The sequence below is a fragment of the Dasypus novemcinctus genome, chromosome 16 (assembly GCF_030445035.2).
Source record: "Dasypus novemcinctus isolate mDasNov1 chromosome 16, mDasNov1.1.hap2, whole genome shotgun sequence".
NCBI classification, from domain to species: domain Eukaryota; kingdom Metazoa; phylum Chordata; class Mammalia; order Cingulata; family Dasypodidae; genus Dasypus; species Dasypus novemcinctus.
The window spans coordinates 25,973,003-26,000,719 of record NC_080688.1 but is presented as its reverse complement, the minus strand read 5'-3'; the positions used below and the strand labels follow the sequence as shown (position 1 = coordinate 26,000,719).

Genomic DNA, 27,717 nt, shown 5'->3' with positions numbered 1-27,717 from the left:
GCAAGATGGTGGGCAATTTCTGCAGGGGTTCAGCCTTCCTCTTTCCTCTTAAGGCTCCATTGTCCCCACGTCTTCCTGTCTCAGCTGTAGGCTAGCATAAGGCTAGTAAGCCTCCCTGGGGCTAGTTTCTTTCCAGACCCAGCTTTGTGCTCTCCACATGGTCAGCCGTAGGCTCAGTCTCATCTCTCTTCCTATGTATCTGCTTCTGTGTTTTCCATCTTTGTATATTTACTTCCATGTGAGGATCTGTTGTATCCCCACCAAGTTGGTGGGGACTCAGCTCTGCACACCCTAATGACAGGGTCAAGTAGAAGCCCTAATCTTTTTTAAAAAGAATTAATTAATTAATTAATTTTAAATTTTATTTCTCTCCCCTTCCCCTCCCCCCCACCAGCTGTCTGCTCTTCTGTGCCCACTTGCTGTGTGTTCTTCTGTATCTGCTTATATTCTCGTCAGCGGCACTGGGAATCTGTGTTTTTGTTGCGTCATCTTGTTGTGTCAGCTCTCCATGTGTTCGGTGCCACTCCTGGGCAGGTTGCACTTTTTTCACACTGGGTGGCTCTCCTTACGGGGCCCACTCCTTGTGTGTGGGGCTCCCCTATGCGGGGGACACCCCTGCGTGGCACGGCACTCCTTGAGCGCATCAGCACTGCACATGGGCCAGCCCATCACATGGGTCAGGAGGCCCTGGAGTTGAACCCTGGACCTCCCATGTGGTAGGTGGGCGCTCTATCCGTTGAACCAAATCTGCTTCCCAGAAAGCCCTAATCTTGATTTGATAAATAAAATGATACATACAACCTAATATGCCCAGAGAAACAGACCAGTTTACAAACATAATCCGATATCTATTTTTGGAATCCATAAACAATATCAAACTGCTACAAACCCTTTAAGAAATTTTTTGTTTATTGTCTTTGTCCACTCTGGATCCATTTCATAATTTCTCTGTATTTATATTCTTATTTTCTTCATACATCATTTTCCTGATATCCTTTCATTATTCATGTTTTCCTTTATCTCTTTGTACATATTTATGATCATTTGTTAAAAAATTTTTTCTGGTATATCTAAAGTCTGGTCCTCTTTATTGGTTGTTTCTTACTTTTTTCTTTTTTTGTATGGGCCATCATTTCCTTTTCTTTTGTCTTTTTTAGTCCCTCAGCTATCTGTTCCTTAAGTTTGTATCCAACTAGTGATATGACAAGGATTTGCTTGAGTGCCAGGAGCTAACAAAAATGAACAAACAAATGCAAAGAACACTGTTCAGTCTTTGCCAATTAGCTCTGGGTTGGCTGGTGCTCTGTTTCAGAGCTTTGCCCTCCTACCAAAATCAGCCCAAGGCAAAATCTCTCAGTCCTCTCCAGTGTTTTCTGAGCATGAGTCTTGTAGTGGGCATGCATGTGTTCATGGTCTTAGAAATTTCCCTGTTAAAGGGACTCGAATATCCTTTCTTCTCTCTGTGAATAGACTTTCCATCCTCTGGGGTGCTCTGTATTATACCTAAAAGCCCCAGTAACCTTTTGCTCCTCAGACCCTTTGATATGACTGTTTCTTATAATGATTTAACTGTATACATATCTTCTGCTATAAGGGCAAGCCTCAGAAAGACCCCCTGTTCTGTCCTTCAGGCTGCCACCAGTTCGATTCCCGCAGACGTACATATACGCAGTATGTGCAGTGGGGTTACTGTGCTCCTTCGAGAGCAGGCCAGGGGCTCAGGTTGCAAAAACAGATTGGCTCCAAACCCTGAAAGGAAGGGACCTAGACCTCTTCTTGACTATTTTTAAATTGCACTTTCTTGATTGGTACTCACCTAGCTACTGCAAACCTTTAACAGTTTTCTGCCAGTTTTTCCTGCTGCTGCATTCTTACTGTAAACTGTGGTTCTTAACAAGGGTCTGTGAGTTTGAATTGAAATTCAAAGAAGCATTATTCTTGTGGGGACTTGTTGGTGTGGATGTGATATATTTATTAAATAATACACAGTATAGTGTGGACTTAGTAAGGGCATGGTTTTCACCTGTCAGAGGGGTCTGTGGAACAAAAAAGGCTAAGAACCTGTGCTGTAAAGAATTCAAACACTAAAGGATGCAGAGAACAATACAAAATTCCCTTAGTTTCACATACCATACTCCCACCCTTTTTTTCCTCTCTTTTGTAGAACTATTGTTAACAATTTAGAGGCCACCCTTTCAGTGCATGTTCATTATCATATAAATGAACTTTTCATTTACTTAAGTAAGGTTTTTTGGAGGGAAAAACGAATGAGATCATTCTCTTTGTATAGCTTTATCACTGTATAGTTCTGCAGCCTGCTTTTTCTTTATTTCTTTTTTTTTACTAAATATCTCATTTCTGCTAATACATATAGGTAGGTTTAATTGATTCATTTTAACAGCTGCTTAATATTTTATAGTACAGATTTCTGTGGTTGATTCTGCAGTGAACACCCTTGTATAAATATTTTTATGCATAATTATGGAAGTATTTCAATAGAAGTGATATTTCTCAATCAAAGGAGAAGTATATCTAAAAAGTTTTGAAATAACAGCCAGACTGACCTGTAAAAAATATTATGCCACCATCAAAAGGATATAGGGGGGCATTAATGTGGCTTGGTGGTTGCGTGCAGCTTCCCACGTGCAAGGTCTCAGGTTCAATCCCTGCCTGGTACCTCAAAAAAAAAAAAAAAAAAGATATGAAAGAGCCCTCTTCCTCATATCTTCACTAAAACTGGATATTATAATTTAATTGACAATCTGATTAATGAGAAATGACTGTTGTTTTAATTTAGATTTCCATAATTACTAGTAATGATGGACATTTCTTCTTGTGGGTATTTTAAACAAATTTATTCTTTGGATTGTCTGATCTTTTCCTATCTTTTTTTTTTTTTTATTTGATAGTATTATGTTTTCACTGTTGTCTTCTGTTTGAACTTTCTTAACAATATTGTTATAATAAAATTATTAATTTTTATACCATCAAATCAATCTTTTCACTTCATTTGGTATCTCATTTAGGAAGGCCTTCTCTGTCCCTATATCATAATTCTATGTTTTCTTCCACTGTTCTCTTAATTTTGTTTTTTACATGTAGTAGCCCTATAATTGCTCTGGGATTTATGTCTTTGTTTCTTTTGAGTGGAGAAAGGGGTAATACACAGTACCTACTTTAAAGAATGAGACTTAAAATTCATAGTATCCAGTCTAGAGAAAAATTTGATTGTTATCTATCTAAAACCTCAAAATTGTATTCTCTTTGGTCTACTAATTCTACTTCTAGGGATTTATCTTAAATATTTAAGCATGGATGTATACAAAAATTTAGTTGAAAGCACATTCATTGCAACATTATATCTGATATTTTAAAAATTAGAATTAGCCTAAATCTCCAATAATAGTAAGTTGTTTAAATAAATTATGGTTTGTTTACTCAGTACAATACTATGTTGTAGAAAAGTTCAATGTCAGGAATGTAGTAACTAAAACAAGTTAAAAAAATATCCATCTAAGTTTTGTTTTAAAAATATAAATATGGAGTAAAACAGCTAGTAGGATTTATGTTAGATTTTTTAAATGCTAAGGTCTGGGTGGTGGATTATGGGTAATGCTTATTTTCTTTGTATTTTTTTGTTTTCTACGTTTCATGAACATGTAACTTTATTACAAAAATAATTAAAGCAACAAGCTTATTTTAGTTAAAATAAGTACTTAAATCCAAAAAAGATTATGTTGAGTAAAACAGATGACAATCTTTAAAACATAATTTTTTTTTTAACTGAAAGACCCTGATCAAACTTTTGCTTCATTTTTCTTTTCTTTTTTTCCATAGTTTGGTTGATTATTATAAATTATTGTTTGTTTATTAGATAATGTTTTAATGTTGAATAGTTTGTCTAATGACTTAGCCCTAGTGGACATAGTGTCTTTAGTGAGGTTCTGTAAAATTGGTGTTTTTAGATATTTGTTTTCAATAGCTTCTTCTTCTTTCCTTTTTCTTTGTATCGTGCACATTCAGAATTGATGTCACACATGAGTGTGTATATAAAAGGCATATTTCTTGAATTAGTACAAGAGAACCATCTGGTAAATTAATTTTCTAACTTTAGGTTGGACACCACTACATGAGGCTTGCAATGTTGGATATTATGATGTTGCTAAGATACTTATAGCAGCTGGAGCAGATGTTAATACACAAGGATTAGACGATGACACTCCACTCCATGATTCTGCTAGTAGTGGGCACAGAGATGTAAGTATGATAGAAAAATAAAATACATGGTCAAAATATAAATTCAATCCAGAGCAATTTAATTCACTTTTTAGTCTTAAGATCTTGTATTTCACTCATTGCTTTATCACCTCATCTATATTTTTGGTTTTTTTTCTTACCTTCTAACTGCTAATTCCTGTCAGATTAGCATTATCTTTTCATGAAATCTTGTTGATAATTGATTAAATTAATTGGGAAAATTTTTATTACAAGGCGTTATACTGTCATAACTAGGTATAGTGGTTAAAGCAGATTTTACTTACAGTAAAATTTTTACATACTCCCTGTCCTTTACAAAGCATTTTGCTGTGCTTGAGAAAAAATGAAAGCTTACCTCCATGTTGCTATTTTTCAACTATACCCAAACATTTTAGAAACTAAAATGTAATACCATTTTTCTCATTTACATTTTTCTTTTACATGTTTTTTTCCATGATTCTCTCAATAAAGAATTTCTTATTTTCAATGAAGAAAAATGTAGCCCAGAATATTATTTTTCCTATATCTATTATTATGTGAAGATGTCGCCTTACCACTGGATCAATCTTACTCTGTCCTCTTGGCCACTTATACATGCATATATGATAGTACTTTCTACATTATGTTTTAATGATCTGCTTGTTTCCTGCACTGTGCTGTGAGTGTCATGCATACTGGCTTTTTTGTTGTTTCCTTTTATTGGTTCCTGGAACCACTTGTCACAAAGGAAGTGCTTAGTGAAATCTGATTGGAGGCATCTGTAGGATGGGTGAATGGGTGATAACTGAGGAAAGGCTGAATGCCAAAATTTTATTAATCCCTGAGACCTGACAATATGTAGGGTAAAATTACCTTTCCTCTGAATTTAACAGAAAGTGATATTCCCCCCGACTGTAGCATTTTAAATGCTGTATTTTTTAATGTTCTTTTTCAAATCATTATTGATAATTTGTCAGACATTAATAGTTTTCCTTTAAATGTGATATGTAAGGTTTCCCTAATTTCTAAACGTTAATTTTTTAAAATTAGGGCTTGTGACTAAGACATATTTTTGTGAGTACAAGTTTCTAAATATGCACATAGCTGTAAAATATTTCCAGAAGCTGACCTTTGAGCCCATGTACTTACAGAGACTCAAACACTATTTCCAGTCTTTTTCCACAGGCAGATTGGCATGCTATTTTCAAAAGAGAGAAGACGTTTGCTTTTCCTCCTACTAGCATGCCTAGGATAGTAGGAGTCACAATTCAAGAGCTATTGATAGCTCTTTTCTTCTTTTTTTTTTTTTCCCTTGTACCTAAGGAGGAGGGGAAGATAAATGAGAGCCACCAACAATTCTCATTTCTAAATATCCATACTGTATGATCTGAGTCCCTATCAAAGAATGGATTTCTTTTGATCAATGATAGTCATGATGGTTTCAACCTCCATAAAACGTTTTAAGGTAGAGAAGCAAAAAGATAGCAGTTTTAATAATTTAGCCAAGTCTAAATTATTTAGAGTAAGAGACAATTAACATTGCTTACATTGTTTCAGGGTGCTTTCAACTTATCTTTGTGTTAAGCAATCTTTGCATCTTTCCCCAGTTACTAATTTGCTTTGTCTTGGCAATCCTATACAGTATGTAATAACTAATTCTTTTTATGTCTCAGTGTTGACTCCTAGAAAGCTAAACCACCTAATATTTGGCTCACCTTTTCTACATGTATACTACTTTATGTATTTTTGTGCTAGCCTTAGTCCTATATCTATTTTATATATCCACATTTGTTTTTTTTTGTGTTATTTTTTTTTGCTCATCATTTTCACCTACTTCTGATTTGTTGCCTCCTGTTTAAGGTCCTTTTTAGAATAGTTGTGTGTGAGGATCTGTAAAGCCTTGATAATTTAGGTTCAAAATTTGTCTAACTAATGTTTGAACGAACAACTGTAGATGACTCATTCAAAGGTATAAAATAAGTACGTGTTGATTACTTCCTGATTATGGGAGAAAGGTTTTCAGTATGCATCTTGAGCCTTTATAATGTTTTCTTATTCTTCGGCTCTAATCTAAGGAAATAAACTAAAAATGGAAAAATTTCTCATCATAGTAATGTTCTCTACAGTATTATTTATGACTAAAAATTGACTTGAATTCCCTTCCCAAAGCCCTAAAATGGCAATAAGGGGAGATTTAGAAGGACAAAGAAGAAAACCAGTACTTGGAAGATGGAAATTAGCAGAATGATAGTTACTGACCTAAAACAGGGTGTTTTCTGTAAAACCCAGATAGCAATATTTTAGACTTTTCAGGCCACAGGTGGTCTCTGTTGCATATTGTTGTTTTCATTATCTTTGTTGCTGTTTTCCTCCTCCTTTCTTCTTCTCTTCCATCCCTTCCTTCTTTATCATCTTTCTTATCTTTGTCCTCATCATCATCATTTTCCTCCTCTGCCACCTCCTTTAACAATCTGTATTTGGCATAGAAGATCAAAGAAAAATTGAAACCAAAGCCAAAAAGCAGTTCAGTTTATAACACAAGATTCCAGAAAAACTAAAGCTCAGGAATTGATGGCACCAGCCACTCCTGGGAGTGCTTGTTAAAATGGGCCTGACAAAACAAAATTAAAAATAGGTAAATGGGACCTCATCAAAATTTAAAATACTTGTACCACGTAGGACTTTATCATGAAGGTAAAACAATAACATATACAATAGGAGAAATTATTTGCAACCACGTATCCAATAAGGGTTTAATAACAGAATATATAAAGAAATCATTTGACTTAAAAACAAGACAACCCAATATTTTAAAATGTGGAAAAGACTTGAATAGACATCTCTTCAAAGAAGATACACAAATGGCCAGAAAGCACATGAAAAAGCGTTCAACATCGTTAGCCGTCAGGGAAAGGCAAATCAAACCCATGTCGAGTTAGCATTTCAGACCCATTAGAATGGCTGCTATTAAAAAAGCAGATAAGCAAACAAAATGGAACATTTCAAGTGTTGGAGAGAATGCAGAGAAATAGGAACACTCTTTCATTGCTGGTGACAATGTAAAATGGTACAGCTGCTATGGAAGACAGTTTGGTGGTTCCTTAGAAAGTTAAGTATAGAACTACCATATGACCTGACAATCCCTCTACTAGGCATGTACCCAAAAGAATTGGAAGCAGGGTCTCAGACAGATATTTGCACCCAAGTATTCTTAGTGGCGTTATTCACAGTTGTCAAAATATGGAAGCAACCCAAGTGTCCATCAATTGATGAATGGGTAAATAAAATGTGGTATACCCATACAATGGAATATTCTTCAGCCATGAAAAGGAATGAAGTCCAGATACATGCAACAATGTAAATGAACCTTGAAGACGTCATGTTGTATGAAAGAAGCAAGACTCAAAGGACACATATTGTATATCTCACTGATTTGAAACAATTAGAATAAGCAATCTCATAGGGTCAGAATCTAGAGTATAGGTTATGAGGGGACCGGTTGGGATTAGGGAATTGGAAGTTAAGACTTAAAATGTGCAGGGTTACTATTCAGAATGATGAGAATGTTTTGATGGTGATGGTAGTTCAATATTAAGAGCATAATTAACAGCACTGAAATAGATATCTGAATGTGATTAATAGGAGAAATGTAAGTGTGGTAACAGAATAAAAAAATGTTTTTAATCCATGGAACTACACTACTCAAATAATGAACCTTAAGGTAAACTATGAACTGTTGTAAAATTATAAAAATGTGTAATCAGCTGTAAGAAATATTTCGTTAACAGTACACGGTGTTAATAGAATGGTATATGGGAATCCTATATTTTATACATGATTGTTCTGTAAACCTACAATGTCTCTAATAAAGAAAGATGAGGCTGTATCAAAGTCCTCTTGACTTTCATTTGCCCTCCCTGATCCCATTCACCCAGTTGACTCTTCTACTCCCACCATGGCAGATGACTGGAAGTTTATTCACTGGCAAGTGTAAACCAGAGACTCTGGGCTAAAGTATAGCAAGAATAGCTGAGTTAGGATTAAGGATAAAATATTTACATGAAATATACTGAAACCCCAGCCTCCTTACCCTGTTCAACAGCTGTAATGCTAACAGTTAAGCTTACATTTCTAGTCATAAAATTGAAAGATTTCTTTTCAGGAATCAGACCAGCCAAGAGAGGCTTACCTAAAATGAAATGGTCCAGGCAGATCACATAAGCATGAAGCCCATCTGTCAACAATTCCTACCCATACCCACAAAACTTTCAGTAATTTTAATGCCTCATTTTTAAACGATCAAACAGCCAAGAATATGAACTTGTAGGGAATAACAATGCAAGGAGGAACTTCCCAAAAAGCTCTTAATTTCCCAAAAAGAAAAGAGAATTTATTGCAGCTCTGAGATAAAAACGAGGTGCATTTAAAAAGTAATAACCAATGAATTAAAAAGAAAAAAACTCAACTTTGTAAGTTAATAATGTGATAGCAGAAATGAAAAATAGGGTGTGGGAGGTGAAGAACTCTCCCAGAAAGTAGGAGATAAAAAGAGGGGGAAATGAGAGAAACAATAACATCAGTCCAAGTGATCCAGTACCTAACATGAGTTCTGGAAAGACAAAACAATGAAAACGCCGAAAAGGACATTGTCAAAAAATAATACCAAAAAAATTTTCCAGAACCAAATAAACAATCGTGTTCAGATTGAATGGGTAATTGAATGCTCAGCACAATGGATTTAAAAAGCCAGAGACCAAGGTACAGCATTCTGGAGTTTCAGAACAATGGGGACAAAGAATGTCCTCTCAAGCTTCCAGAGAGAAAAAGCAAGGCACACATAAAGATAAAAAATAAGAATAACATGAGAATTTTCATTAACAGCACTCGAAACTAGAAGATAATGGAATGATGTCTTCAAAATTTTAAAGAAAATTATTTCTAATATGGAATTCTAAATCCCCACAAACTTTTGATCAAGTGGGAGATAGAATAAAAGTATTTTTCTGACCTGCAAAAGTCTCAAGTTTTTTCTTCCTTTGAAATCTCTAGGAGTTGGTGATGTAGCAAAATGAGGGCATAAACCAAGAAATGAGATAAGATCTAAATTTTCCAAAATAAAATTTAGGAGAAGGTTATTTTGGGATAGTAGGATGAAGGGACATGCCAAGATGACAGCCAGGCAGCAGGTCTAGAGAATAACCTGTCTATTTTAGAACAAGCCCAAAGGCTTAAGAGGTCTCTAAGAAGAAAAAGTTGATAATACATTGAATTGAAAAGATCTGTACGTACAGCAGAATGAGCAATGAATCAAAAATGAATATGGATAAAATTAAGCAAATTTAAAAACCAAGATAATGAACTTCATGGTGGTAGGAAATAAGTGCAACAGTGGAAATTTCAATCATAATAATCTCCTTGGCTCAAGATTATTAATTATAATGTAAGCACCATATTTTGATCCAACTAGTAAGGAAAAAAAGCAATGTAATTGGGAAAAGTAGGAGGAAGGGAAGTGTGTTTATGTGGAAGGGGGGAGTTGGCTAAAGAGAGCCAAATCCACAACGCCCATTGGAAGGAAACAATAGACAATGCCTAAAACTGAAAAATACAAAAGCAGCAAACTAAGTGTATTATTTAGGTATATTAAGAAACAAACATCGGGGACAATTGTCCTTAGGGGCAGCCTCAAAAAGCTAGTTGATCAGAAGCAAGTATACTTTCATAAAAATAAAAATTAACAATAAAATACACAAAATAGAATAAACTACCAAAAAAATTACAGTTTGGATCACGAGTTATTTGTTTTCTCTATATATTATATTTCCAAGTTTCTAGAATGATGGTTTATTCTTTTATAACCTAGGAAAAAAGTTCATTATTTAATGCACTCTAAATCTTCATTATTCTTGAATATTTTTAACTAGTTTCTTAGAAATTCCTCATTTACTGCATGTTGTTTAAAATTATTCCTTTAACTAGAACAAATGTACATCACTATTGCAAGGTCATAAGAATGTGGAGAAGCATGGGAAAAATACACTTAATGTTACCTATAGAGTTTAGTTGAACAACAGTACTTTAATATTCTTCCCATTGATGCCAAAGATGTACTGTGTTAATAATAGGGAGATATGGAAAAAATATACAAACATACGCTATAGACCTTATTTAGTGGTAATAGTTTGATGATTTTCTCTCAATTTGTAGCAGATATTCCATAACAATGTAATGTGTTGGTGGAGGTGTGTTGAATGAGAATTCCACCAATGTACATGATTGTTTTGTAATTTCTCAACTTCTCTAATAAAAATATATATTTTTTAAAATTATTCCTTTAATGGTAAGTGCAGTTAATACTGATCTTTGTATTATGAATCTAAACATCCTTTAAATATACATGGTATATTTTCTAAGTACTAAAAAACACCATATTAATATGTTAGGATACAAATAGGAATAAAGACCTGATCCCACATGAAGCATGTAGTTTAGAATAAGGGAGAAAATATGTTAATGTTATTATAGGATATGACGTATGTTATGATAAAAGTGATGACATGATGCAGTATAAGCTGAAAGATAGGAATGGTCAATCGAACTTGGAAAATTGGCATCTTCAGAGAAAGGATGCTTCTTCATCTTGAGCTTCAAAAATGAGTATGTGTCGGGATAGCAGATGTAGCTCAAATGGTTGAGCACCTGCTTCCCAGGTGCAAGGTCCTGGGTTCAATCTCCAGTACTCCTAAAAACCAAACAAACAAATGAAAAAAATCAACTCTCATTGGGGAGCAGTGGTGGCTCAATGGTTGAGCACCTCTTTCCTCTGTATGAGATCCAGGGTTTACTCACTGGTAGCTCCTTTAAAAAAAAAAATTCAGTTTGTGTTCATCAAGCTAGATATCTTTTTGTAAAGAATATTCCAGTTAAAGGAAATAGCATGAGATGAACAAAAGTTTGGAGTCATGGATTTGTATGATGTGGTACAGGAATTACAAATAAGTGGAATGTGTAGGGTTTGATAAAAGATGAGGCTAGGAAAGAAAGCACAAGTCTGGATTATGGAATCACCAAATAACTGAGAAGTTTGAATGTTATCTTGTAGACTAGTATTTCTCAGATTTATAGAATGGCCCTAAAACCAAAGAGTTTTAATAACTACCACACGGTGATAACTATTGACTAAAAGACAGTGCTTTTATACAAATGTGTATTAAATCACAGCAGGGGAACAGATGTGGTTCAAGGAGTTGAGTACCTGCTTCCCACATGGAAGGTCCCAGGTTCAGTTCCAGATGCCTCCTAGAAGCAAAACAACAAAAACACTAAGGCAGATAAGCAAATGAAAAAACCACCTCAGGGGAGCCGACATGGCTCAGTGGCTGAGCACTGGCTTCCCATATACAAGGTTCAATCCCCAGCCCCAATACTTAAAAAAAAAAAAAATCACAACAGTACTTTGGTACATTTGGAGGATAATAGTATATAAGGGACAAATTATTTTACTTTCAGACTAGTTGGTGTCATGGCCCAGTTCCTCAAGGTCTTCAATCATTTCACAGGCATTAGAATGGAACTGAAAGGTTTAAATCAAAGCAGGGGATAATATAATTAAATTTGTTTCAAAAATCCTACAGCAGATGTGTAGAGGTACAAGAATCTTTTTAGCCAATATTACAGTAAAATGGTGAGAACATGATGAAGACCATAATACATCAACAACAGTGGGAATAGACAGTAGACTAAAACAAGAAGAGATGGTGAGGAAGCAGAATTAATACTACTTGCTCACCTATTTGATGTAGATTATGAGTGAAATTGGCTTCAGTGTTGATGTATTATAGAATTTGGTGTCAGTCAGTGGGAAAGGAAGTAGAAGGGTACCAGTTTAATAAATTCAGTTTGGAGCTTGTTGGTTTCAGGTTTTGTCTTAATTTACAAATATATTCAGTTTTAGGTGTCCTATGAGCATTTGGATATTTGAGTTTGGAACTCAAGAATGAGGGCTTGCAGGGAGAGAGCAAGTAAAAAAGAATGAAAATTAATGAATGAATAACAATTTTCATCACATTCAAGCTGTCAGAATAGATGAGATGTTCAAGGAGATGATGTAGACTAGAGCATGAGAAAGTCGATGAGGAACAGAGCCCTAGAGAAACAATCAGTGGCTTAGATGTTAACGGACTTTTAGAAGAGCCATTTCACAAGACTGATTGTAGTAAAATTGCAAATAGAAGAAGGAAGGGTCAGTAAGAACATAGAGATTGAAAGAATAAACACTTTTTCAGGAACTTGACTGAAAGGAAAAAGATTTAGCTACAGAGGGGGATACAGGTTTGAACAGAGTTTCTTGTTTGTGCTTCATTTCCTTATTTCTGTTATTTCCTTTAAAGTGGAAGAGCCATGAACTGGAAAGATTGGTTTCTAGAAAGGAGCCAGTCAAACAGGTTAAAAATACAGAAAGGAAGAAGATGGGGGGAGGAGGGGCGGGAAATGGCAACTAATTGGGTAGACTCTGTTTTTGTGGAGCCTAAAGATTTTATAATTTGGCAGAGGAGGAGGAGGCCTGTATAAGAAAAGTTTCAAAATAATGAATACAAAATTAGATACAGGGCCTTGTAATGGGGTCCATGAAAGTGAGGACCCCTTAAATTTAAGCTCCATTAGATAATGATAACATTCCTGAGAGATGGAGAGAATAGTGATATTAGCAAAAATATTTCCTATGAGACTCCTAGAATGTACATTCCAAACCTCCAGGGACCGTATTAGTCTTATTCATTGATTTATTTGCAGAACTTGAACCCCTGCTTGCCAGTAGGTACTCAGTAAATATCTATTGAATATATGGTGAAACAGGAAGAAAAGCAATGAGATTAAGTGCTAAAATATGGGAAACTGACTTGGCCCAGTGGTTAGGCATCCGTCTACCACATGGGAGGTCCACAGTTCAAACCCCGGGCCTCCTTGACCCCATGCGGAACTGGCCCATGCGCAGTGCTGATGCGGGTAAGGAGTGCCCTGCCCTGCAGGGGCATCCCCCGCGTAGGGGAGCCCCACGCGCAAGGAGTGCACCCCTTAAGGAGAGCCGCCCAGTGCAAAAGAAAGTGCAGCCTGCCTAAGGATAGCGCAACCCACATGGAGAGCTGACACAACAAGATGATGCAACAAAAAGAAACACAGATTCCCCTGCCGCTGACAACAACAGAAGTGGACAAAGAAACAAGACGCAGCAAATAGACACAGAGAACAGACAACGGGGTGGGGGTGGGGAGATAAATCTTTTTTTTTAAGTGCTAAAATAGCTCATTTTAAATTTGAAAGAAGGAATTTCTTTGAGTAGATAAGTTTCTCTGATAGAGTGCATTTCAGTGAAAATGGAACTTTTAAGATTAGTAAAGATTAATAGTAATGATAAAGTAGAAATGACAAAGTAAACGCTGTGATAAATGAATGCAATGTAGATGATGTAGTGGATATTATGAGTGCTATCAAAAGAATTATTGAAATATCTGTGAAGGGATTAATCTCCAAACTGTTTAACATTGCAGATAGTGAAACTATTACTTCGTCATGGTGGAAATCCATTTCAAGCAAATAAACATGGGGAACGTCCAGTGGATGTAGCAGAAACAGAGGAGTTGGAGTTGCTGCTTAAGAGAGAGGTGCCTTTTTCTGATGATGATGAAAGTTATACAGGTTTGTTTCAAATCTATATTTACCTGTTTTGAGATGGTATTTAGAAGAACAGGCTAGATTGGTAATATTTCAAAATATTTTGGGTAATATTTCAAAATATTTTAGTAACCTCTTTATTTGTTACACATACCCTCTGTATATGGAGTCATAGGGCCTTTGTCCTATTTCTAGGAAATTTTTTCTGCACATTGCTGAAATATTCTTTTATTACACTCAAGCCTAGTGTAGAACCGCTTCCCATGCATGGCCACTTGTGATTTCATTTCTATTATATACACTAGCCAAACCCTTCATGTCTTTTTCTAACATTGAGGCTTCTTCACATTTTTATTTTTGTGATTAAGATGGCTGAACTCTGGTACTTGGTGCAGGGTAGGTGCAGTTTATTCAGAAACACAGTTTTAAATAACAGAAGGAGTTTTTGCTCAGTGAGTATAGAATGTAAATAAAAAATAAAGTACCCCCCAAAAAAAAATTGGCTACAGGTTGAATTATGTTCCCCTCAAAAAGGTGTATTCAGGTTCTAACCCCTGGTCCTGTGTGTGTGAACCCATGAGGGTTGGCCTTAGTCCAGTATGGCTGAAGTCTTATAAGCAAAGGGTGTCGAACAGGGCAGTAGAAGCCACTGGGAGGAGCCAGAATTGGGGAGTCAGGGGGAACCCAGAAGAGAAAGGAGAGGACAGTTCTGTGTGATGGTGATGGGAAAGCCAAGGTATCCAAGGATTTGCCAACTAGCTAGCTTACTTCAGGAAAAAGCAAGATCCTCTGAAACTGTGAGCCAGTAAACTTATTAAGTCAGCCCACAATGGGGTATTTGTTATAGCAACCTTGAAAGTGAGACAAAGGTTATATGCATGGATCTCATCCCCAAAAAAGGAGAACATCCAATGTGAAAAAAATACATATATAAGAGAAGAAAATTTTGCTCTGTCAAGGAAAGTCTTCTGTGTACAGTCTGCAAACATTCATCATTTTAGGCAAAAATCAGTGAAAAAGATTTTGGGAAAATGGTAGAGTAGGAAGCTCAAGAATCAGTCCCTCCACTAGAACAATCATTAAACAGGTAGAAACTGTCAAAATAAACTTTTTTGAAACTCTGGAGTCTAGTAGAACAGTATGTAACATCCAGGGAAGAGCAGGAGGGAGGAGGCAGATAAATAATGGTAAATACCGATGAATGTCACTCTCCACTCAACCTCCAGCCTTACAACTTTTGAGCAACTACTTCAGATCACTTGGGGCCGGCTCTTGAGGGCAGCCTTTGTTCCAACTCACCTTGGGTAAAAGCAGAGGAGTCTTAAAGACAGTACCATTCCTCAAAACTATGGGAAACAATTAAAGGGCCTTATTTAATGTGCCAGTGCCAAGTTAAGGAAACACAGCTTCAAAGAGCCATAGAAGAAGCTCCTGGTCTCCTTGCGGGACCCTCCTTAGCCTTCTCTCTCACCTCTTTCCCAGGGCAGTATGAAGCCTGCTAGCTCTCCATTTGTAGGTGCCTGAACTCCTTCCAGCTGGGAAAGACAGATCTAGGAAATTCCTGTCTGGCTGGTGCATACTCCCACCCCAGTCCCAAATTTTCCTTGCAGGCAAAAGCATCTTAGGACAGCAAAAGCAGTGTAAAAAAACACTTGAGTCTTGTGGCACAGGGTAAAGGCTTACCTGTAGGAGAGAGCGGTCTGTTTCCTAGGGAGTAGAGAGGACCATTCAAATTCCTGTAAATGGGAATGCCTAAGGCCATGAGCAAGCACAGGTCAAGAACAGCACACAGGTTCAGAAAAGATAAGGGAGGACCCTGCACTTTGCATTGCCTTCTAGATGGGAGTGTACTAGTCAGTACAAAGGCATTTTGCATAGACAGTGAAAGGTGTTTTTAGAGCTGGTCTGTTCGGTTTTGTTAGCTCCTGGCACTCAAGAAAATCTGTCACTGCTAGCTGGATAGAAACTCAAGAAACAGCCCAAGGCCTAAATCCCAGAGTTAATGTTTTAAAATATTATATGTACAGTATGCAAAAAATGATTACAAGACAAGCAAAGAAATAGGAAATGATGGCCCATCCGAAGGATGGGAATAAAATTCCAGAAAATATCAATGAGGATGACTGGCTGCAGGCATAATAAACAGACTTTTAAAAAATGATTTTCAGTATGCTCAGGGAGATAAAGGAAAATACAGAAGAACTAAAGGCTATCAGGACAATAATGCATGAATAATGTGAGAATCTCAATGAAGATAAGAAATTATAAAAAAGAAACAGAACTTCTGGAGTTGACCACAGTTTTGGAACTGAAGATCTCCTAGGAGGGTGTCAAGAGCAGATTAGAGCAGACAGAAGAAAGAACCATTGAACTCGAAGAAAAGCCAATTGAAATGAATCAGGCTGAGAAAAATAAATGAGAAAAAGCAAAAACAGCCTAAGAGACCTGTGTGGCATCATCAGACATACCAATAATGCATTATGGGAGTTCCAGAGAGAAGGAGAAAAGGAGCAGAAGGAATATTCAAAGAAATGACAGAAAACTTCCCAGGCTTGGCAAAAGACATGAATATGCATATCCAAGAAAACCCAGCAAATACCAAACAGCATAAGCTTGAGGAGAAATATGCCTGGATGCGTGGCACTCAAACTGTCAAATGCAAAGGACAAGGAAAAGGCTTTCTCTGAAAGCTGGAAGAGAAAAGCAACATGTATGTACAAGGAAGTCTAAATTATACTGAGTGCCAATTTCTCATCAGAAACCATGGAGGCAAGAAGGCAGAGGGATGAAATACTTAAAGTGCTGAGAAAAAATAGTTACTAAGAATTTTATATCCAGCAATTCTTTTTTTTTGAGGTAGCAATTTGCCTGTGACTATATAATTATTAAGTACAACGTTCAGTGAGTTTTGAGAAAGGTATACACATGTGTAATCCCCATCAAGATACAGAATATCTCCATCACTCTAGATAGTTCCCTTATGCTCCTTCCTAGTTGATTCCCTCCCCACCACTGTTTTTTCACGATGGATTCTTTTTACATGTTCTTGAACTTTACAAAAAATGGAATTATGTATTGATAGTATGTACTTTTTTGTGTAAGGTTTCTTTTACTCAGCGTATTATTGCTGATATCACTAGTTCTTTTTTTATCTCTGAGTAGTATTCCACTTTATGACTCTGCTTCAGTTTGGTTATTCATTCTTTCATTCTTTGTTTACAAATGCCTGGATAATTTCCATCTTTTGGCTATTAAGAATATAGCTGCTGAGAACACTCTTGAACAAATCTTTTTGTAGACATACATTTTCATTTGTCTTGAGTAAATACTGAAGGGTAGAATTGCTGGGTTATAGGGTAGATTTGCATTTAGTTATAGAAGAAACTGCTAAGCCTTTTTTAAAGTGTAGCATTTTATACTTCTACCAACAGTGTATTAGAATTATGGTTGCTCAATATCCTTATTAGCATTTGATGTAAGTTTTCTTAATTTTAGCCATTCTGTGGTGTACAGTGGTATCATTGTAGTGCTTATGAAGTGATCTTTTGAAGTCTGATCACAGAATACAGCACCTGGAATTTTGCCATAATTATAAATAGCCAACTCTCTTAAGTGGCTTCTATAATTGGTATAGAGTTTTTGGCTAATATGACTTCCAAATAAGTATAGCGAAACTCAACCATAATGCAGTCTTTGGAATCCAAAAATTTAATTGTGTAGAATACAGGCTCACATTATTGTGAAATTAATGAAATGACAAGATAAGCCCATACAGCTAGCCAAGCAGTAGTTTTAGTGGTCTGGCTGTACTATGGAAAACTGTCCTTCACTGTTAGAGATGTAGTTTTGTGTCCTGTGGTTGGATAGGATTTCTAGCAGCAATTCTAGAAATTTCCTGCTTAGTTGGCTTTTTTTTTTTTTTAAAACATGTTATGGTGCTATCATTAATTTATTATTTTTATTTATTTATTTATTTTTCCATCCCCCCCCCCCCCCCCCGCCTTGCGGCTTGCTGGCTGTCTGCTCCCTCTGTCTGTTCACTGCACATTCTTCTTTGTCTGCTTGTCTCCCTTTTGTTGCGTCATCTTGCTGCGCCAGCAGCAAAAAAAAGCCCTCTTTGTTGCGGGCTGTCAGCTCTCTGCACACGTGGGCACAGGCCATCAACTCTCTCGGGCCAGTTTGCCATCACAAGGAGGCTCCAGGATGCGAACCCAGGGCCTCCCATATGGTACACGGGAGCCCAGTCGAGCAACAGCCACTTCCCTTAGTTGGCTTTTATTTCATTGGTCTGTCCAGGAGATTGAGCAGGTAAACATTGAGGTAAATATTCCTCCCCAGTTTCTCCAGAAACATTGCTTGCTGTTTCGTTACCTGACCTTGCCCTTCCTTCTGTGACCTCTACCTACTCTCATTATATTCAGACTTACATTATTGAGGGACATGTTCTCGTAAGAGTTTTTACTGTAATTCAGAAAGTTACTTAAAGGGATATACTATAAGGAACCATATTAATGTATCTGTCTTAGTTTGCAGGGCTGCTATAACAAAGTTACCACAGACTAGTTGCCTTAAAGAATGAAAATTTATCTTACAGTTTTGATTGCCAGAAGTCCAAAATCAAGGTGTTGGTAGGTCATGTTTTCCCTGAAGTCTAGACTTCTGGCGGTGGCTTGCCAGCAATCCATGATTCAGCCTCTGCCTTCATCAATCAGTTATTTCCTTTGTCCCTTCCTACTACTCCACTGTGTCCAAATTTCCTCTGCTTATAAGGACTCATCATATTGGATTAAGGCCAATCCTGATCTGATTTAATGTCAGCTTAATAGGATCTTCAAAGATTCCACTTAAAAATGAGTTCACTTCCACAGGAACAGGGTTAGGACTTGAATTTGGTTTTTGGAGTGACATGATCTAGTCCATAACAAAATCTAGGAGAAAAACCATTAAAAAAAAAAAAAGTCAACCACCATTCCTTATAAAACCTCTTTAGAAAAGAAGAATGGATGAATGTTTTCTTAACATGATAAAATATACCTCAATCTAGTATCCCTCTTTAATTAGGAAACCCTAGCAGCATTCCCGTTAAGGTTAAGATAAGACAAGAATTGTCACTTAAAATTTAACATTGTATTGAAGATTATAGGCCATTAAATTATTTAATTAGAAAACAAAAATTGGAATCATAAAAGTAGGGAAAGAAGAAATAAAACTCTTTGCAGATGGCATAATATACCTGGGAACCTAGAGAATCAATGATAAACTACAACAATAAAATAATTTCTCTAAGGTAGCAAGATATAAAATTGACGTGAAAACCAAACATATTCATATGCAAAAATGATGACAATTTAGAAGATATAATAAGTGGGAAACCTCATTTACGACAGTTTAAAGGATGAAATATTTAAGAATGAATGTAGTAAGAAAGTTTAAAATGTGTATGAAAAAAAGTATAGACTGCTTCTGAAAAAGAGAAACATAAACTTGAACGAGATATATGGGAAGACATGGGTTTTTTTGTTCTTGGGTAAGACATCTCAGTATCACCAAGATGTTACTTCTCCCTAAGTTAAATTATACATTTAATATGATTGCCATAAAAATTCCAGTGAGGCTTTTTATGGAGTTAGACAAATTGATTTATTTTCCTAACATTCATATGAGAAAATAAATACACAAAAATAGGAAAATATGGAAACAAAAGCGCTCTGAGGAGCAACTGCCTTTATTAGTAAAATATACCACAACGTCTCTACAATTAAAATAGTGTAGCATTGGGAACGGATGTGGCTCAAGTGGTTGACTGCATGGGTTTGGTCCCCCGTGCCTCCTAAAAACAAATAAACAAACAACAAGCAAAACAAATGAGAAAACCAACTTGGGAACCAATGTGGTACAATGGTTGAGCGTCGGCTTACCACCTACAAGGTCCCAGGTTCCATCCCTAGCTCCAGTACATATAAAATAAAAAAAATAGTGTGGCATAGATCAATAGAATTGAAAGTCCAGAGATATACCCACATACATAGGAAATTCTATTTTTATAATAAAGTCGATATCTTAGATCACTGGACAAAAATAGTCTTTTAAATAGATGACATTAGGACAGTTAGATAGGTATTTGGAAAAAAGATAAAATTAGACATGTTTTACCCACCATATCCAAGAATAAATTCCAATTGGATCAGAGATCAAAATGTAAAAAACACAACTATACAAGTACTAAAGAAAACACAGGTGAATTCCTGCTTAAACTTGGCAATAGGGTATGACATTCTAATATCACTCTAACTTTAGAGGCAATAAAAGAAAAGCTTAATATATTTGACTACATAAAAGTAGGAAAAAGGAAAAACCAAAAAAGCCTTTTGCATACCAAAAAAAAAAAAATGGTAAGCAAAGTTGAAAGACAAATGGAAGAAAATATTCACAACCTATGTCACAAATAAAGGGTTAATATCCAAAATTTATCAGGAAAATTTAAAAGTTAAGGGGAGAGGAATCTAAAAACTCCTATCAAAAAATGGCAAAAGTAAAAACAGACAACTTGCAGGGCTATAAAAATGGCCCATTAGTTCAACCTACCATTTCTCACCTATCAGATTGGGAAAAATTCAGAAATATGGTAATACGCTGTTTCGGTGAGGATATGGGGAAACAGGCCCTTTGTATATTGCTGATAGGAATGGAAAATGTTACAGACCCAGTTTAAGGGAGTATGGCAATATCTAAAGAAACTACATTTGCATTTGGATCACTGTGAACTGATATGAGGTCTTTTCCAGGAGACATTATTGAGAAAGGCAAAGTTCAAAAGAATACATGGAGTATAGCTTCCTTTTGTGTAACAATGTGGGGGAAATAATTTTTAAATGACATTTATCTGTCTCTCATTATAAAAATTAACTTCAGGATAAACCAGAAATGAAGTCAGTTACCTACAAGGGCATGGGAATTGGAGTAAAAATGGTGCAATGGAATGACACTTCTAGGTAATATCCTGTGTTTTCAAAAATTAAATCAATAAGAATGGGAAAGGGGCAGGGGGTGTTTTTTGAAGGAGGAAAAGTACTAATCCAAGTAGTGTATGTACGAGCACAGTACTCAAATATGTACCTTCAGTTTTGAACAGGGAGTGAGGAGGTGGGGGTGAGATAAAAAAAAAATCCTCAACTCTTTATTGTAGTGGTATAGGCAAAGCAGTTCTGAAACCACTTTAAGTATATGAGTAAATGTGCTGATATTCTTAAGAGCCAGGGTTCTTATTATGGAAGAAGGGACATGTAAATATGAAATGGGAGAAGGCAAGAAAGAACCCTGTGGAAATTTGTTAGAATTGAAGTTATAGGTGTGAACTCATGATTTGTAAAACATGCATATGTAGTAATGTACACAGGAGCCAACTTGAAGCGGTTACCATTGGCCAAATCTAGGACAAAATTTGAGCTCCAAAATACTTTAATAGTGAATTATAAACTATTGGCAAAATAGGAATTCCTCATCCCATATCCATAATGGACAAAAAAATGGGAAAATATTGAAGGCCAACTAATAAATGTGAAGGGATTGCAGGAGTTGGAAAATCATTACTTTACACTTACCATGGAAAAGATGATTAGGCAAGATTCATGAATGGCTGCTAAATTTGGGTGGAGTTTTAAGAGGACAGGGTATTTGCATGGTCTTCACATTTCAAGAGAGGGAGGGTAAAAAAAGCCAATGATCATGTAGAGAAATCCAGCACTTTGAGTCATCAAAATTAACATTGTCATCAAAGAGGGACAGATGTACATCATATACCTCTAGATGTGATATCCTGAGAAGGCTATAACATCGCTTATGTAGTATTCTAGCTGAATATGCATAAGCATGAGGAATGTTCTGTTTTACAACAACAAAAGTCATATCAGTATAAATTTATGAAGCTGATGACTGTTGTGATGGTTATATCTCAGAAATTACATATATCTTAGGAAAAAACTCACTGAAGTATTTAGGGAGTAAAAGGCCATGATGTATATAATTTATCCTCATGATTCAGGAGAAAAAGAAAAATATATAGATATCTCTATATACACACAAATGTGTGTATATACACAAATGTGTATATAGAGATATATGTATATATGTATATAGATGTATAGATATAGATATATACACACAAAGCAAATTATGAAGCAAGTGAGTTAAAACATTAACTTTGGGCAAATCTGGGTAAAAGACTTATGGTATTTAGTATTTTTAATTTTTCTAATTATTTGAAGTACATTCCAAATAAATATGTGTATATAGAGCTGTTTTAAATTTCCTAGCTCTGTCTTTTGAAAGGACATAAAAGCAGTGACTAAACCAGCTAATAATAATCATCTCTAGTGCCCAGAGTATGATCTTGAAGTAACATTTAATACTAGAAGAAATCCAAGGCTTTTTGGGGAAAAATGGATGATTCCAAATCTGAAGCACTAAGTATACAAGAAGAACTTGGAATATCTTGTCATTCCAGATTTCAATGAAGCTATCAAAGCTCTGAAAGGTCTTGGTAAAGACTTTAGGAGACAACTTGAAATAGTTTCCTGCTGGCCAAAGATGGAATGGTTTGAGAGTTTCAGTAAGGGGTATTAATTGCAGTGGCTTGAAACCTATAAAATATGTTTAAATCCATGAATTGATGATGATATGTTTTTAAATTGTGTTAACCTATATAACAAAATTTTCCACTTTAACAGGTTTTAAATGTACAATTCAATGGCATTAATTACATTACATTAATTACAAAAATATTGTGCTACAATCACCACAATCCATTACCAAAACATTTCATCACCCCATACAGAAGCTCTGTACTCATTAATCATTAAAGCTCTTCATTCCCTCCTCCTACTGGTAACTTCTAATCTTTTCTGTGGATTTGCTTATTCTGAACTTTTCATATAGATAGAATCATACAGTATGAGGCCTTCAGTCTGGCTTCTTCCACTTAGCATATTGTTTTCAATGATTACCCATGTTGTAGCATGTATCAGAATATCATTTCTTTTTACAGATAATCCTTTCTATTTATATACCACATTTTGTTTATCCATCTGTTAATGGATATTTCAGTTGTTTTTACCTTTTGTGAGAAATGCTACTGTGAACATTTGTGTACAAATTTCTGTTGAGTCCCAGCTTTTACTTCATTGGGATATATGCTTCATTGGGATATATACCAAAGAGTGGTATTACCAGGTCATATGGTAATTCTGTGCTGAACTTGTTGTGGCATAACTTTTTAAGTTAATTTGTCATCTTCAGAGGATGACAGGGAACCAGTTATAAAAATTCGGTAAATTAAGGGAATCAGTCATTTTTCTTGACATTGCTGTATAAACTCTATAGCTGGTTAACCTTGTAGTAGATGAGGAGAAGTGTCTTTTTATAGATACGTGCAAGTCTTACCCTGATCATGGTTTGCAATCCATGTCTTGGATTGTGTACTTATCTTTTCTCTTGTTTCTAAATAAACCCTTTACTCCATTGTTTATTCTTAAAAAAAAAAAAACAGCTTAAAATTTTTCAAGAAGAGAGGAAGACAGGAAATATTACGTGCCCCCAAGAGTATGCAGTCAGCAAATCCAGACTGTAGGAAACCAAAATAGCTTGGATTCCTCAATAGATAAAGTATAATGGAGAGAGAACAAAAATGAGAACCTATAGAAAAAAATTTTCAATGACTGAAAAGTCATATCAAAGTTATTTAAATGGACAAGACTAAAATATTAAACATATATTTACTAGGTGATTTATTATTCTAGGAAGGATTTTATACAAAGGTTAATCAAGGTAAATGGCATTTACAAGATTCAGGATTTTTGTAAATTCATTTTTTTAATACTGAGAAATTCATATATGTTAGGGGGAAAGCCACATACAGTTTTCATGATTTTGAGAAGGCAGCAGCAACAGTGATGGTTCCTTTATTTCACTTAGAAATGATTAGGGCTTCCACTACATTTTCATCCATCCGGAAGCAGAACTGATCATTGGGAGAGGAGATAAGGAGAGAAAAATATGATGTTGGTTCAGTGGCTGGGATCAGTATTTGGAGGAAATAATGCTAATGAATGGAGCTGAAAATATAGGCAAAATTGTAAAAAGTAACTTTTAGTATCCGCTCTCACCTCTTCACCCTCCAGTAAATGTAAAATTGGTAAATGCTTGGCACATAGATATTGCTCAATAAATATTTGTTGTATTGGGATTTGGGGACTGACCCTAAGAGATTATGCCTCCAACTCCCATAAATCCAAGGAATTGCTTGTAACCTGAATTCTTCTAACCCTGATGCTAGGAAAATTTAAGAAGACCTGGTATCAGAGAACAGGGAGGCTTACCCCTGATGCCTCTCCTGCTAACTTGCAGCCACAGTGCCTTGCACTTGCAGGTGAACTGCCACTTGGACTACTCTAACATTAGATTGTAGCCAGCCAAAGAAGAAAAGTAACAGCCCTCCAAAGCTGCCTAGAAACCCAGGAGAATGATTGATTTTGAACATACAGCCTAGCCAAATAAAACTACTAAAGGAAACAACTACTTCAACAAAAATGAGCACTTAAGAAAATTCAAATACAGCAACCAGGCAACTCAGTAGATGTGTTGAAGTGGGGTAATGACCCCTGTTGAGACTTTAATAGATTGGAAAATCAAGTAAAGTAAATCCTCACAACACAGATCAAAATCCATGAATCATGGAAGAAAAGAGAAAAGACGTAGGGGATAGATTTAGAAGATCTAACAGATCCAACATGTGAATAGCAGTTACTTATATGGAAATTTAAAAGGGAGCAAAAGAAATAGATGGAGGGATAGGCAATAATTACACAAATAATAGAAGAAAATTTTCCTGAACTGAGGGAAACCATAGTCTATCAATTGTGTAAAAGTCATCTCCAGGTGAAATGATGAAAACACAAACACAACCCTAGATGTGTATTGACAAAATTCCTTAGCTGCCAAAGTAACAAGTTACCTACAAAGAAATACTGTTGTATTGGCATTGGACTTCTTACTTGAAACAGTGGAATATAGACTACTGAGAGAAAAGAACTTCAACATAAGAATCCTGTACCTGGCCAAGTTATTGTTCACTTGTCAGAGTAAAAGAAAGATATTTGCAGATATTTAAGGATTTAAAAGTGTGTGTGTGTATATATATAATTACATTTTCAAAAAAGAAATGATAGAAGAGTAAAGTAAAAACTAATAGAAGTGGTTACCTAATATGAGAAGGGGTGAGATGGGATATATTTTAATTGTAGCGGTCTCTTTGAAAAAGTCTGGAAACAAATAACGAAATGCAGGAGCCCTTATCTTTTAGAGATACATACTGAAATATTTATGGATAAAATGATATGATGAATGGGGTGTGCTTCAGAGTAATACATTGGTGGGGTGAATGGAGTTATGGATAGGGCAGTACTGGCCAAAAGTTGATGGTTGTTGACACATGAAAAAGTACATCTTAATGATAACTTGGAGAGATTTTGATAAGATGCTGAGTAAGAAAAATCAGGAGGAATAAATTAATTATAATACCCCATTTTTGTAAAATGAACAAGTAGTTTTCAAAACCTATATTTATGTTTATATATGTATTAATACCTAGGTTTGTGTAAGATTTTGTGTTTGTGTAAGATTTTATAAGCATGGAGCAAATTAGGGAAGAGCGTATACCAGGATGAAGACCAGGCTCTTAACAAGGCATATTGTATAGGGGGTGGCAGGGAGGAGAGGGCTCAGTGCAGGGAAGGGAGGTAGAACTGGGCACAGCCATGTGATAATATTTTTATACATGTAAATATACAAGGCTCTTTCAACAAAATCTGGTCTCCCTCCCTGTGTATTGAATCCCTTATGCCCTTCCCTTCACAGCAAAACTGTTTAAAGTACCTTGCAGATTAACTTCTATTTCTACCACTTAATCAAATCTGTTTTTACTGAAATTGATCACAAATGATCTTCTCACTGTCAGATCCCTTAGCTGTATTTTAGTGCTTGTTTTTTCAGTGTCTGTTGAATTTGACACTGTTGGCCAGTCTTCTTCCTAAAATTCTCCTGCAGGGCTTCTGGGACATACCTCTCTCCTGGCAGTTACCCAGCATCCCAGACTGTTCCTTCACACTTTCCTTTTAGAATCTCATCTTCACTTCTTCTTTATTCCCTTCCCACACACGTCTGTGAGGGTTTTTCCAGGATTTTGCTTTTTCTGAGCTGCTTCTTGGGCTACATATTCTCCCAGATAAAGTTTACCTGTGCTCACAGTTTTAACTACCATTTATTATTTGGTGAGGACTTCCAAATATCTCTCTATCCCAGACCATGATTCAAAAAATGAAAGTATTTCTACATGATATTTTAGTTCTGCTGTTACTTATTATGGCTACAGATTCTTTAGTTTTGCTGTCTTCAGAAAACTGTAGCTGTGAAAAGCAGCTTTTGTTAAAAACTTTCTATATAAACTTTTCCATTAGAAAGAAGTGCTTCAACACATTTTTCCCCTGGTAGAAGAAAGTTATCTTATTTTAACTTACATGTTTAATTAAGAATGGAACACATTTTCTAGAACCTTTTTGATTTTCATTGATTTTGATTATTTCATGTGTTCATCAGCTATGTATTGATTTTTCAGAGTATTTATTTTCCACATGGTGAATGTGCCTGAATTATTGCTTGATCAAAGTCCCTCAAGGAATGATGCAAAAATCATCAGTAAGTATCATACAAAAATTTTGAAGTTACTAGAAAAGACTGATGAAAATACCCAAAATTTGTTGCTCAATTTACATGAGGTCCTTTACATGAATTTATCAAACTTCATCCAATCTAAATTCAGAACTTAATAATTAACTGCCCATAGATGTTTTTAAGTATGAAGCCTGATGCTATCATTACTCCTCATGGGTATAACGTGTCATCCGTGTGACAGATACACTTTAAGTGCAGCAATTTAGAAAATACAACCAAGACTATGAATTTCAGAACTTAATAAATTTCAAGTAAATAAAAAAGATCTTGTATATTAGCTTTCTAAATTATAGTTTATTCCATTATGCATTGTATTTTATGCCATTGCTACTCAGGAAGGTTATTCTACAAACTTTGTTATTAATCCCTAACATAAGGAGCTTGTGCCAGAATATAAATTAATGCACAACTTCCTTCAGCAAAAAGTACTGCTATGAAAAATTGTCAGCTGAACTAAACAGTGTCCTTGGTGACATAATTGCTCTCCATTTTGGTCCAAGCTCCTTATTTTATCACTGATAAGTAAAAAACACTTTGTAAACTGACTTCAGTTCATAGACAATACTTTGAGAGTTTTATGTCATGCTTATTAGACATTTATGACAGTGTTTCAGGAATACGTTTCCTGGTTAATCTAGCTTATTTAGGTACAGATGTGTGGTACTTTTAAATGTGCATAATTCTATTGTATTTCACTCCCCTAACTTGTGCCCTTTCCCAGGGTCTCATTCCACACTACCCTCCTGTACAGAAATTCCACCTAGTAATAGTGTTTGCTACACATAATTGCTTGCTACTGTGCTGAGAACTCAGTCATATTCCGAGGGCCAGATCATGCTTATAAATCATAATCATGGTAATGGAGAAGTAGTTAACTCTTTGTCACATAGTGCCCCCCCCAATATTAATTAATCATTAATTGCCAAAGAAGAGATTCTGCTGCAAGTGTGCAGACATTGATTTTATACTTAACCAGAGTGCCCAGTGAACAAAGTTGAAAATGCCAGTCATCGTTTAAAGATCTGT

At 35.7% G+C, this 27,717-nt stretch overlaps 1 protein-coding gene across 5 annotated transcripts in view; it reads left to right on the top strand.

The window, feature by feature from the left end:
- Nucleotides 1-27,717, top strand: part of ANKRD12 (ankyrin repeat domain 12) — a 141,444-nt gene that overhangs the window by 66,498 nt on the left and 47,229 nt on the right. For 4 of the 5 annotated variants that reach the window (XM_023587578.2, XM_058277372.1, XM_058277371.2 and 1 more), the window contains 2 exons: nucleotides 4,115-4,257; nucleotides 13,785-13,932. In XM_023587578.2, the coding sequence (XP_023443346.2) occupies nucleotides 4,115-4,257; nucleotides 13,785-13,932 (291 nt within the window). Of the gene's footprint in view, nucleotides 1-4,114; nucleotides 4,258-13,784; nucleotides 13,933-26,575; nucleotides 26,656-27,717 lie in introns of all 5 variants that reach the window. The other variant, XM_071208439.1, reaches the window with a different exon arrangement.